This window comes from Condylostylus longicornis, unplaced genomic scaffold, assembly GCF_029603195.1.
Source record: "Condylostylus longicornis isolate FDR11 unplaced genomic scaffold, ASM2960319v2 ptg000018l, whole genome shotgun sequence".
Classification (NCBI taxonomy): domain Eukaryota; kingdom Metazoa; phylum Arthropoda; class Insecta; order Diptera; family Dolichopodidae; genus Condylostylus; species Condylostylus longicornis.
Window position 1 is genome coordinate 7,602,948 of NW_026577987.1, and position 14,966 is coordinate 7,617,913.

Genomic DNA, 14,966 nt, shown 5'->3' on the forward strand with positions numbered 1-14,966 from the left:
AATACGGTACATTCAAAGAAAACTTGCATACATGTACATACAGTGCCGGATCTATTATACATGTAAAGTAAACATTTGCAAAGGGCGCCATTGAAAATATGAAATTTTTTTTCAACTTTTTATTCTTTCTATTTACAGCGACATTAAATTGTCAACATGCTAATATCGTCATCCAACCTTTAATCCTATAACTAATCTTACATTTAGCATGGTAAAATTACATATTACAAAAAGTGATCAAAGTTTACTGTATATTTTTCATTGCTTTGAAAGCAAAGGATGGTGCGATGTGATTTTGGAAACTATTTAGGGCACCGAACCAGTCCGAACCGAGCCTGTTACCGCAAGGATTTATTTTTTAAAAAGATAACGTTTATAACATGGTCACCGTGATTTTTATGGAATTTTTTACGATATTTAAGTTTTTTTTTTAAATAGATTTCCTTGACATAAAAATGAAATGAAATTTTTTATGTAATTTTTTGTTGTTTTTTTATTTGTTTCACTTTCTATTATAAATTTTATTTTTTTTTTGTTTATTCCGTCTTTTATATTTTGTTTTTTTTTTTTTAAATTTATTTTTACAACTAATTTAATATTTTTTGTGGCTTGTTTTTTTTATTTTTGTTTAATTATATAATTTAATAATTATTACAATTTATTTATTATATATGTATGTATATAATATGTGTATACTGTAGATATTGTTATAATTAGGTATATATATATATTACATATATATACATTTATGTCTGCACATATTTTATGTGTATATATATGTATATATTCCGTTTATTTAATTAAAAGCTATTTTAAAAATTATAAATACATTTTTATTTACATTGTGTGATTTTTTCTTTTTTTCGGTAATTTTATATTTTAAAAAATTTTTATTTTAATTCAAGGCACATTTAAAGTTTTTTTTTTTATCATCGTTTTTCAATTCAATACTCTTATATAGTTTTAAATAGAAATCATATATGTATAAGATATTGTGTTTTTAAAATTATTATTTTAGTAAAAAAAAAAGAGAAATTATATACCATAATTTAAAAAATTATTTATTAATTTTTTCTAGTAATAGGTATTCAATGTAATTTGTATGTGATTAAAAAAAGGAAATTATTTCGTGTCATCCTAAACATATGCAATTTTTTAGTTTGTAGTTAACAAGGAAAAATATTCACAATCTTAACATGGAATTTTAATCAAATGCAAAAGGACTATAAAATTTATACATTAAATATTGTTGTAAGTTATAATTTAAAATTTGTATTAGATTATAAAATTAATTAATTATTTATTTATAGATTATGTATACGTTGGTTTAAAAGAGATGAGAAAACTATATAGATTTATTTTCCCAATAATTAATTAATTTATGATAAATAGATGCAAAAGCATATTTAATTAAATTTAATATGGTTTTTCTGAAAAAAGAGACAATAATTTTTATTATAATTGGATTTTATGACCAACAAAAAAATTCTAAAGATTTTTTTTTTTTAATTGGTTCATAATTTAAAATAATTAGAATAAAAACAATTTTAATTAAAAATTTGTAATTATTGCATATTATCGAAAATTATTTTGACTTTTTTTTTATTTCACTACTATTTTAAGGCAATTAGATCCATATTGAACGTTTAATTAAAGAAAATATTTAAATTTATTGAAAATTTGCAAAAAGAATTAAATTTTAAAATTTAATTATCACATAATTAATATAAAAGTAGTATAGATAGAATTTTAGTCGATAATAATAAGGGGATTTTCGTTTATTCAGTTCTAGGATAGTTCCAACTTGAAGTACGTTTCAAAAAAACACGCTACATATACTGAAAATATTCGGAAATTACTGGCTGCAATAAAGTGCGTTCGGAAATTCAATTAGCAATAAAAAAATTTTAGAAATGTAGCGCAAATCTCTAGTACAAATTTTGTCGCTGCCTCATGAAATTTCTTTTTTGCATACTGTTTAACACTTAGACTTAGAAATTTTAGTTCTAATGTAAAATTTTTAGCGTAGCGTGCATAAACGAAAACCCCCCAAAATATACAATTTTTAAAAGTGAGAAAATTTTTAAACTTTTAAAAGTGAGAAAGTGAAGAAATATTTTAAGAAGAAAATGTGTAAATACTGAGAAAATTTATTAAAATACAACAAGGATCTCAATCGATGTAGATAATATTAAAGGTTTGACTAAAGAAATTTTTTATCTGATATTTATTAAATAAGTTAAAATAACAACATTTTTAGTAAATTAATTAAAATCATAATATTTTGGAAGTGTTAACAAATTTAAACTACAATTGTATAAATAAACGAGAAACTAATAATTTTCAATTTATTTGAAGGCAATATTGTCACTCTAAACATTTATTTCTTAAAATTAAAAAAATATATGTAAAACGATAATTAAAACGATAAGTCTTGGCTCTAGTCCTTAGATATGCAATATCAATAAGCAATGTTGTAATGTTCTATTATTTTGACTTTTTATTGATATTTCGTCGACAATACGGAATGAAGGGCAATTAAAGAACAAAATTAACGAAAATTTTCTCTTATTATTTAAATTTAAGGTTTCTTTCATGTATATAGAAAGTTGAATTTCGTGTGTAATAATATTTAAAAAAATAGTGCCAAAAATAAGTAATTCTAGAAGTTTCCTGACACTTTTAACATAACAGAACCTTTAGAAAGTGAAAATATTAAATTAAAATTTTATTTAACTTCCTTCATTCATTATATAAGACCTTCAATTATTTTAAAGTAGTAAATCTTATTATCTTGGAAAAGTTTTTTAATAAGAAGTGATGTGAATTAAAATTTTTTAACTTAACAAAATTAAAAATCAAAATTGACTATATAAAATAATTGTTTAAAACTTATAAGTAAATTAAATTTGTTTTTATATTTATTATATATGTAATAATGTCTTTAAATTAGAAAAAGCTAACAAATAGTATGTACTATAAAATTTTATTGTAATTATATTGTTGTTGTTTTTACGAATATTCAGAAATTAAATTCTAATTATATTTTATGATTATGAATTTTTATATAAGTACTAGAACATAATTTGTTTAACTATGTGTTATTTTTGTATATATATATTTATATACATAATATTTATGAAGTCATAAATTTATATTTTAAATAATATTCTAAATTTATCACTAACCTCTCACACATTCTAGAGAAGAAAAAACAAAGCTTATAATTAAAATAAAATACACAATATATTTTTGTAATATTGTACGCGCAGCCACTGTAAGATTATATTGAAGGATGCATACTAAAGAGTTATTATGTAGAAAACCTAATGTAAACACATATGTACATGAACATAAAATTTTGAAAGATTTTTCTTTTCAGAAATTTGGCTTTAAAAAATTATTATCATTATAATAATTTTAATAAATCCAAAAAATGTTATCTAAAAACATGTTGTGGTACCCTTTTGAATGTGAATTCGATTTTCTATAACATGCTAGTCGTAGAGGTAAACATTATATCCTTCTATAATGTGAATAAGGTTGAAATTTATGCTAATAAATTTTCATTTTTTCTATAACAAATGCATCCTTTTTTATTTTTCACAATTTAGATAATAATGTCACAATAAGGTGCAATTACATCCAAATATTTAATTATTTTGTAGGTACATTTATAATATTTTTTATTTTTTTTATTTTACACATTTTATGTAATTTAATTACATTATGGAATGTTTTAGAATAGCTATACAAAAAGGACATTAAGAAACAATTATATAAATGTACACAATTTTAAAATTATTGATATTGTGACAATATTGTGTAAAAAAGAATATATTTGGTGATACATAAAATAGTGAAGAAAATTTTATACTATATCGTCGTCTGAGTGCAATTTCGATCCATATCCAAGTTTTTTTTCTAAAATATTTACTTTGTATGGTATGGATCAAAAATTTTATGGATATAGATAAAAAAAACACAAACTTAAAGTAAAGTTTGTTCTCTATATCTCCTAATTTCTCAAATACATGTATCACAAAAATAGTTAAATAACGAGAACAACAAGTTTAAATTTAATAAAACAATGTGAACATTTAACACAATTGAATTGAAAGATTAAATAAAAATTTTTTATAGCCTGCAGGTTAGTGAAGGGCATAGCTAAATTTTGTATGGAATTTATAAATAATTGGCAGATTAGCCTGCAGTACGAACGTAATATAAAAGCATAACATATCGCCAATCAGCCTAAAATTCTGTTTAGCCAATGTAGTTGAAAAATAATTGGAACAAGTATAATTAAATAGTGAAAGAATAAGTTATACGGATACAAAGTTCTCGCACTATGTAAAAACCAAAATTTAGTTATTTAATAACGTTTCACAGTATGTTAATATGCTATGAAGATCCATGTCATACAAAAAAAAAATTATAGCAAATCGTTATAGCAAAATTGACTTAGAAATGGAGGTAGAGCAAAATGAAATCTAGATATGTGGAAAATTTAAAGATATAGCGAAAAACGGATTGCATATTCTGATATACCGTCCTTGGAAACCTATGAAAGTCTTCTTTATTCAAAATTATAAAAGTGGTGTATGGAACAAAATTGTATTCGGGTGACGTTATGTAAAATTGTTTTTTTAAAAAATGTTAACTAAATTAAAGCACACGCACACATAAATTTTGTTTTAAGCAAAATTTAAAATTTGACACATAGAAATTTTTTTTTTAATTTTTTTGTTTTACAATTGCAATTAATAAAGTCCTTGAGGAAACTGACAAAATCTTACATATCACCACATTATAAATAAAAAAAAAATCTAAATAATATTTTATTATAATTTTACACTTAAATAAAAAAAAAATAACATCAACAATAAAATTAAATTAAATTAAAAAAAAAATTTAAACAAATAAAAATTTTTTCATATTTTTTAATTTTTCTTAAAATTTAAAATTAAAATTTTTATATTAAAATTAATTAATTAATTTTTTTATTATTATTTGTTTTGTTTTTAAATAAATGTTCATTTATTTAAATAAAATATTTAAGTAAAATTTCTCTTATATAATAAAAATGTTACACATACACATATACATAGACAAACAATATTTTATAATGAATCTAAATCGAATTTAAAATTAATTTACTTAAATTTATTTTTTAAAAATGCACGCACTCTTCTTGAATTTTTTGCTTCTCTAAAATTTTCTATTTTATAGAAATGTAGAAAAATATAAAAAAAGCCGTAAATAATTTCGTTTTTGTCTTAAAGCTCAGATACAGTATCCAGAATAAAAAGCGCATGTAAGAAAAGTTGAACATATAAAACACGATGATTTGTGATACTCGTAATAAAGCTAGAATTTTCAGCGTTGTGTGGATCAGCTTTTAAAGATTTTAAAAAAGTTTTTGAAAAATTTTTAAAAACAATTTCACTGAAACTGATTTTTGTAAAATTTTAATCTTCATAAACATTAATATTTTTTTTTTCGATTTGATTTAAAAACCTGCTATTAGCATTATTTTAATAATATTTTCAAAATGTCGTTTTCCTAGAAATAAAAAATTTGTTCAAATTTTCACTTGTGCGGCGGCTTGGTTCACAAATGCATAGTTATGCAAAAAATTATTAATAATTCTAGGAAATTTATTACATTAGATCGTTCAAAAACCATTAAACCACCGGGAGATTTTAAAAAGGAATATTGACAATTTTTTTAACAAATTTTTGTCCCATTTATAATTTTTAAACAGTAGATAATAGAAAAATATTTACTTTTAATTTAAATTTTAACTAAATATTTTTTAGACAAAAAAATAACTACGTACATAGTACAGAGTCGACATTTTTGAATTTTTCAAAACTATGGTTGACGTTTTCTCTTACTTTAGATTTAATTTATTTTTAATTAAAAATAAAAAGGAAATATCAGTTTTTGGTCTCTATTTAAAACAGGTCCACAGAGTTGCAGCTTGTTTATCATATGGGCGATTCCAGAAATTGAAACTTAATGAAAATTATATTTAATATGAAATGGGACTTTCTAAAACCGTATCTAAAATAAGATTTTAAAATTTTAGGACGCAGTCAATTGTAAAGCGTTCGATTTCAAAAATTTTACTCTGAATACAACCCTTTCTCTTTTTGAATTTTTATTTTTTTTAGGGAAATATTCATTTATTCATTATATCTGCATTTATATTATTTATATTTAACAAAAATATTAATTTATAATAAGTAATTCAAGTTAATTTTATATACTCTTTATATAAAAGCAGATAATAAAAATATATAAAACTATTGTAATTTTTCAAAAATCTTAAAATTAAATGCATGTTTTTGTGTTCTTTGTCAATTTTAATTTATATAGGAAAAGAGAAACAAAGGGAAAATTTAAGTTAAATAAAAAAAATTGGTAAAAAAAAAAATTTTAATTGAATTATTTTAACAATTTGTATAAATTCTACATACATATATAATGTGTATAATTTATGTACAAATAATAAGTATATATATAGACTTAATTCTTATATATTATGCGTATATCACTATATTTTAAAAATTAATTGCGTAAGCTCTATAATATGTTTTGTATAACTTTTTTTTTTGTTTTTTTTTTCTTTTAAATACATAATAATTAGTTAATTTTTTTTTTTACATAAGAGGATATTACAATTATATTATTAATTTGTTCATATATTAACATATATATTATTATTTAATACATATACACATACATAGATTTTTTAAATACATAAATTCCACATAATTATGGCAATTATTTTTTTTTATATAATAATTATTAACGTTTATAGTCTTGTATTATTTTTTAACTAAAATTTATGTTCTGTATTATGTGTGTTTCACACAATATTATTAAGTGTATGGTATTTATGTAATAATATGTGTATTTTGGGAAGTATATGTATAAAACTAGAATAATTATTAAAGATTCATGTATTAAAAATTCATTTATTCATTTATTTTTTGATAAATTAAATAATTAATGATAAATAAGTATACCTAATTAGTAATTAGCAAAAATATGATTCTATTTTGTTTTTTTTTTTAGTAAAGTAGAGGATTATCCCGATTAAAATTTATGGATGCGAACATCTTAATAGTTTAACAGGATTATAGTATTGCAAAATTTTAACTGAAATTCAATTTTTTTTTTTGAATAAATTTTAATTAATATTTGTTTATAGAAATGTGAAAAGCGTTATTCACTCTTTTTTCTCTTTGATGAAAAAAAAAAACGAGAATAGGTTAAGTTGGCCGTGTCAATTTTGTGATATCCGTACGAATGAATGATTTCAAGAATTGTATTGTAATAATTTCAGTAATTTATTTTAAGTACTGTAATTGTCACCGACCTTCTTTTTTTTATAGTGCTATTTTATACATCATATATGACGGTCACCACAAAAACTCATACCATCTGAAAGATATTTACTGAAAATAATGGCAATATCATGTCGTTTACGAAAATTTTTGTACTGTAATTTCAATAGTTTCTAAGATGTGACCAAACTAATACCAACAAACTAAATCTGCCATACAACTACAACAACTACGACAAACAACTATATTATTGTGGCTATCTTGAAATATTCTTGATTCCTTATGGAATCTGCCATAAAACTACTGAAATTTTCAGATATACGAGTACAAGCACATTCCAGAAGGAATCAAGAAATTGAAACTACTTTTATCACACATACATAATATAGCCCAAATAATATAAGAGTTTGCACGAAATTTCTATATTATAGCTTCAATAAATTCAAATAAAACAAAGAACCTTTGGAAATCGTATGACAGAAATCATAAGCGTTCATGATATCTAAATAACTCTTACCGAAAAAGTGGCCATATCGCCCTATTTGTTTATACAAAATTTTCGTACTGCACCTTAAGTAGTTTTTAAAATATGACCTAATAACAATTAAAATTGTATGACAGCCACCCGAACAAATTGCTTCAATCACATTCAATTTAAATAGGGTTCCGGCATTTACTATTATAAATCATTTATGAAAATTTCATGATTCCAATTAGTTTTTGAAATATGGGTGTGACGAACAGACAAACAGGCATGACTAAATCAATCCAAAATTCGATATTGATCGAAATTATACACTTATTTCTATAATTTACACCATTATTTCTTATAGCGTTACAAACAACGGTAAAGCAAATTTCGGAGAATAATACCTTACGAGGATACGTTCGTAAAGGTATAAAAATCAGATCAGATCAATATAAAATCGATCACACTGCATTTTGTTTTTGAGAGTGAAACTCAAAAGTTTCAATAAATTTTTTATTCTTTCAACAAATTTCAAGAAAATCTGGAAGTTTTTAATTAATATCTTCGGCACCAAAAACGTGAATTTGCTACTTATTCCAAATTCACTTTCCGTTATTAGATTTTTCTGAAAACCGAGTTTTTACTAGCAACAGTGTAATTGGTACTGTTGAAATAGTTGCGTTAATCAAATTGAAACCATTTATTTTGCAATCAACCGCTTATTTAACAAGTCATCTCAAACTCTGTTATGACAAATAAATGCTACGTTTATAATACATGAATCATAGTTTCCTATAGTTGAAAGTCTCTATTAGCTGTTTTGTGTAATTTTTGTTCGTATTTTGTTCTGTTTTTCTTCTTTTTAAATTTTAGTTTTATAATTTTTTCTCATTTTTTTTTTGTATTTTTTGTTTGTTTTTTTAATAATATTTTTTTTATAGAAAAAAGCATTTACATACGTACTTAAAAATTTTTTTATATTATCCTAAAGTTTCGTCACAGGATCGCATCGTAATTTTTATACGAGTTCAATTGTATTTGTTTTTTTTTTTTTATTTAATTTTGTTAAATTTTAATGTTTTTTTTTAATAATTTGCTTGATATGATTTTTTCATTCATTTTTTTTTATTCTCATTTGAATTTCTCATTCATTTAAAACATTCATTTTTTTTTCGAAAACAAAAGTTTATCGTTTTAAAAATTTTATATTTCAAATTTATTGAATTTTTTTTTTGTTTACTTTCATAAAATGAACATTTTTTCACTAAATTGATATAAATTATTAAAATATTTATTATTATTACCAGTTTTGTATTTATCATTTTGAATTTTGTGCACCGTTGATTCTGGTAAGATTATATAATTTGAGCTATGATTATAATTTGATAATAAACTATTTATTATTAATTTTTTGTTATTATAATTATTATTATTATTATTATTAGTATTAATATTAATTATATTATTTGTCCTATAAAAAATATACCCTCAGAGTTTTGATGGATCATAATTTTCTAAACGCCATTTCTGTCTTGGATATCTGGCATCACAGTCTTCCATTAATAATTTATCTTTTGTTAAATTAATTGCTAAACATTTTTCTGAAGATCCATGACGTAATTGTTGTGTTTCTTCCATATATTGCCAGAACTATTAAAATAATAATATAAAAAATATAAAAAAAATTAAATTATTATAATGGAAATGAAATTAGCATTTTAACAGTTTAGTATAAGTAAGTAAATAACTATTAAATCAAAACTCTATAAGCACAGCTGCAACACTGACATAACAAAAAATATTTGCATTTCAAACTTTCCAATTATCAAGTAGATAAATGGTGTTTTTGCAGAAAAAAAAATTTTTTAATTGCTGTTATTTCTGTATAACAGATAATAACAGATAACTCAGAAATTGTATTTTTTCAGTTGGGTCACTTTTGCTGCAAATGAACAATAAGTTCACTAAAACAGTTTTAGATGTACTAGTTTGTCAATAGCTGTAATTGAAAAAGAGTCAAACAGACTAAATCGCCTGAATTTTGATATACTAATAAACAATACAAATTAAAATAAAGGGTCAGTCGGTCCTATAATATGCTTTTTATAACTTAAATTTTTAAAAATTTTTGTAATACTTTTTGGATCTAGGAAAAATGCCAAAAATAAGCCTTTGAACAGACTCACTTGCAAAAAGTAAATTTAGACAAAAAAAGGTCCAATAATTTGTTTTCTAACTAATCAAATACAAAATACAAAATTTCCTCATGATAATTAAATATAGAAAAACCATATACCGGGATACCCCTGAAAAATTTTCATTTACTTCCCGCAACATTAAGAAGTCGATTTACATTGAAAATTAGCTCCATAGTTACAGGTGATTATCAACTAACTGCATGCAATTACACCGACAAGAACTTGTCTGTCGTATCTGTTTTTTTTATACCAATGTCGGTCCGATATCTCATTTTGCATATAAATAAATATTTGAATATCATTTTGACGTTTAACTACAAACAAATTCAGGGGAAAGTTGAAATTTAAACAATGTTTTTAAACAATTTTTCGAGCTTGGATAAGAACGAATTCGCGAATTCTGTCAAGAGTCCCGAGACTAGTCAAGAGAAAATTTTTTTATTCTAATCTTTTTCTTCAACATTTTTGTAGAGAATCCAATTCCGTAAACCTTTTGTTCTAAACCAGTCAGCAATTGTCAATAAAATATTTTTAAAAATTACAACCAGTTTTCATATCTCTTCGCCATTTTCTATTATTTGAATTTATTTACCTTGTTATTTAAATTTTTATAATTATATTTCATATAATTTCCAAAACCTTGTGCTTAGCGGCTCTTGAAATTACTCCAATTTCATTATATCAAAATTTGCAATTAGTAAGTAAAACAAATGCACCATAATTTTAGGAAAATCTCTTACTTCAGTCGGTAAAAATTGGCATAACCAATCCTTTTCTTGAACAATATTTTTAAAGATATATTTATTTATTTTAATAATTTTTCAAAAGTACAAGGTCTATTAATTTTAAAAATTTTCAACAACATAAAAAAAAATTTTTCTTTTATGTTTTTCATTTCAAAATTGGTATTTTAACAAATAATTATTACGATAAGGTCTCTGCTTTAAAAACGACATTAAAAAAAGGATCTATGAAAATTATATACAGGCAAAAAAAAAAAAAAAAGAGGAAAGGATAACAGTATTTTTTTTTCATAAAGTAAACAATGAAGAACCGAAAACAATAATAAAAAATAAAAAAATTATTGTGATAAGAAAAACAAAATAAAAGTAAAAAGGAAAAAATTGCAAACAAAACATTCATTTGCAGCAAAAAAAAAAAAGGATATTGGAATAAAAAGGCTTAATTACAGAAAATTGCTGTTTCAAATAATCCTCGAGAATGTCCTAGCTATTGTTAACGACTTGTAATTTAAAATAAAGAGAAATAATTTCTAAATGGAAACTAAGATTAATTGTTAACAAAAAAAAAAAATAAACAAACAAAAATAATAAAAAAATGCAAAAAACATACAAAATTTGGTCCAATTAAAGGACATTACTTTTCTCCAGTATAAAAATTTTTTATTTCCAATTTAAGAAAATTAAAGTATAAAATTATTATTTATTTTATAATGAGAATTGAAATTCAGGAACGAAAAGGTCATTGGAAATTTAATAATAAAATTGTTTGCTTATAACAAGAATAACATTATTGGTAAGGTTCAAAATTTCTAGAGTCCAAGGAGAGAAAGAAGAACTGAGTATTGAATGCCATATGATTTTCGCCAGTTACCGTGGATTAATAATTAAAAACAGATCTAAAAGTTTTTTTTTAAAAGCTCCCTTAAGTAATGAATAATAATTTTAACAAAAAAAAAACTACAAACAAAGAGAAAATTGAGGTGTCTGATGCTCTTTTGCTCTTTTGAAAATTTAAGAATAAGGTCAACATTTTGTGTAGCAATTGCAGGTTATTTAATTTTTTAAAATTTAAATGAAAAGTTTTAATTAGCATTGATACCTAATATCAAAGTTTTTATTTGTGAATATGAAAAGTCTATCTTATTTAAGGAAATAGAAATTATTTTCAAAAATTCAAATATGCACTTAAATTTTTAACTAAAATCTTAAAAATCCTTTTAAGAACAATTACAAGTTTGGAATTTCAAAAACCAAAGGAATTTTCATTTTCTCTTCTCCTTAAAAGCAGCAATTCCTGAGTGTCTGACATTTTTCAGCATTTAAAAAAAATCTTTAAAAATGCATTAGAATTTTAAGAATGCAACGATTTTCGAATATGCTTTTTTGTAGCACAGATTTATCGAACATGTTGTACATTTGCAAATTTTGTACTGTTGAGATCGAATGTGATTTATTTTAAGGATCTAATCCAAATTATCGAAAATACCCTATTAATTATTAGCCTAGGAAAATTTACTTTTTTAATCAAAAGAAAGCATCTTGTTCATTTTTAAATATTGCAAAATCTTTATTATTAAACCTTAATTTAAAAATTGATCTATTAATTGAGGGTCTCAGAAGCAGAGTGGCATAAGCCACAAATAAAAAAAAAATTTTTTTTCTGCAATCGGTTATGTACATCTTCTAAAATCAGTAATATTAGTTTCCAGTTTCGAAATAGCTTTTTTCCTATTTATTTTTCCCAAAAATACTTTTGCTTTTGTAAAAATTTTCTGATTTTTCAAAAGCAAAGTGACATAACCCACATTTTGGTTTACGCCGCTCTACTTCTGAGCCCCTCAATTTTTTGTTGGTGTTTTTCAGGTTCGCATTTAGAATTAGAAAGAAAAAAACAGAATCAGAGTCTTAGAATTAACTTAGAATTATTAGAATAATTAGAATAATTAGAAAATTTTTCATCCGCAAAATTCTTGATACTAAAAACGTACTTAGAGATTGCTCCCAATCAATGGTATAAAAGTGTAGCCTATAAAATATAGTCTATTTGTTTTACTAGTAGCAATTTCTAAGCGGAGATAAAAGATTTTTCAGAGTTATTTTAGTTTTGATTTAAAATGGTAATTGTTGTAAGTACAAAAAAATAGATTTGAGAAATTTTAAAATCTCGCAAAGAATGCGTGTTACAAGAGCGTTTTATAAATTTTTGATGCTTTCCATTTCAAAATTTTATAAAGGTGTACGGACAAAACACTTGCCATCCTTTTACTTACTTATCATTTTTTTCCTCCTTATTCTTAAAGTTTTTATTCAAGAAAACCAGCTAAAACAGCTTGTGTAGCCAATTTACACAATTTTATTTATATTTTAATAAATTGTAATACTGTGGTCAGTAATTTTTATGAATTTATGGTAAATCTACCATAAGTCAAAATTTCTATAATAAAATTCATAATATTTTAAATTGGTCATTATCACTGGACCTTTGAATTTAAACAAACAAAGTTATAATGCCAAGTAATTAAGCTTTTACTCTTATCGGCTACTACTCTGAATAGTACCTACACAACACACATAGATGTACATATACATGTATATATGTAATATGAAAAATCAAAAGTAAAAAATAAGGACTTTTTTTTAATGTATTGAATTTGAATTTTTTTTTCGTTCCTTTGAATTTTGCGTTTTTATTTTTTCTTTTTCACTTTCTTATTTTTTATTTCTCTGATTTGATTAATTCATTTTCTAATTAAGAAAAGTTTCATTATTGTTAGGAAACCGTTCATTATGAAGTTTTGGCAAAGAAAAGGAATAAAAAAAAGGATATTTTTTTTCATATTGTTTTTTTTTCTTTTTGTCAAAGGAATAATGAAACCATAGATCCCATAATGTTCATTTTTTTTTCTTATGGATTATAGGCTTATTTAATTTTCTTTCTTCTTTAAGGATTTTCTGAGATTGATTTTCTATTTCCGGATTAAATATCTGACTTTTTTCTTTGGCCTCGTTAATAAAATGAAAAAAAAAGAGAAATTTGTTAATTAAAAATTCGGAAATTTTGATTGTCATTCAAAGAACAAAAATGTAAAAAAAAAATTACTTTACTATTTTATTGCGGACATTAAAATGGAGAACAAAAAAGAAAAATCTAATGAGGTCAGCACATAACCGACAGCAATGTGTACTGTCTGCTTTCCAGGAGCGAAAGTGCTACAGAAGATTATGAAAATTCCTTTTAAACACGTCTTTCCAATTTTAAGGCAGTTAGTGAGATTTTACCATATCTAGAAAAATGTAATTTTGACCCTTAGTAGAGCTTCGGTTTATGCCATCTGAATTCCTTGAAAAGTTCGCTTGTTAGTTTTAGTTTTAATAAAATTAGAACTCAAATATTAAATTTCAAGAAATTCCGTATAGAAATAGTAAAAAACAAAAATCCGCCCCTAGTTCGACTCAAAAGTCCTGATCTTTCCAAAAAATTACAGGTTCATTGTTTTAATACCTCGAATTTCTACATTAAATTTCAAGTTAAATTTAATAAATTAAATTTTTCCTTTAAAATCCAGTTTCCGAATTAAACTCATATATAAAATTTCATTAAAATCGGTTCAGTCGAACTTGGAATGCATGAGTGCAGACAGACCGGCAGATAGTTAGAGACAGACAGATCTCTCTAAATACAGTTTATTTACAATTATTCGCTACCATGGAGAAGTGTAATTTGGTAGCAAAATTTGATGCCATCACATATCCTCTCTTATTGTGGGCAATGCGGTCGGCTACAAAAAGGGGAGCTAAAAAAGAGGGAATTTTTTTTAGTAAATTTTTATTTAACTTAAACAAGGTGGTGATTTTTTGTTCATAAATAAGTTTTTGAAGTTAAAACAATTTCTTTTTTAATTTTTAATGGTCAGTATAAATTAAGCCGCTTTATTGTTTAAAGTATTGTTTGTTCTGAGAAATCTAAAAATTGTAAAGATATTTTTAATAATATTGAAATTGTGGCATCTAAAATATTGGAATCACAGTAGAGTTGGAATTAACAACTTTTTGGAATTTAGTGCCGAGCATAATTTTCGCGATTCACTTTCTAAATATGAACAGTTTTAATATAGGCAACTATTACCCAAAATTATTATTAGTCAGACAATTAATAACGTATATTTCGTTAATCATAAAGGAAATTATTTTTATTGTT

General features: G+C 23.1%; 1 protein-coding gene across 3 annotated transcripts in view; it reads right to left on the reverse strand.

Moving 5' to 3' along the window:
- Nucleotides 1-8,997: 8,997 nt before the first annotated feature.
- Nucleotides 8,998-14,966, reverse strand: part of LOC129606339 (putative polypeptide N-acetylgalactosaminyltransferase 9) — a 185,878-nt gene continuing 179,909 nt past the window's right edge. For all 3 annotated transcript variants that reach the window (XM_055516614.1, XM_055516613.1, XM_055516612.1), the window contains exon 13: nucleotides 8,998-9,477. In XM_055516614.1, the coding sequence (XP_055372589.1) occupies nucleotides 9,316-9,477 (162 nt within the window). In that variant the 3' untranslated portion in view covers nucleotides 8,998-9,315. The remainder of the gene's footprint in view (nucleotides 9,478-14,966) is intronic.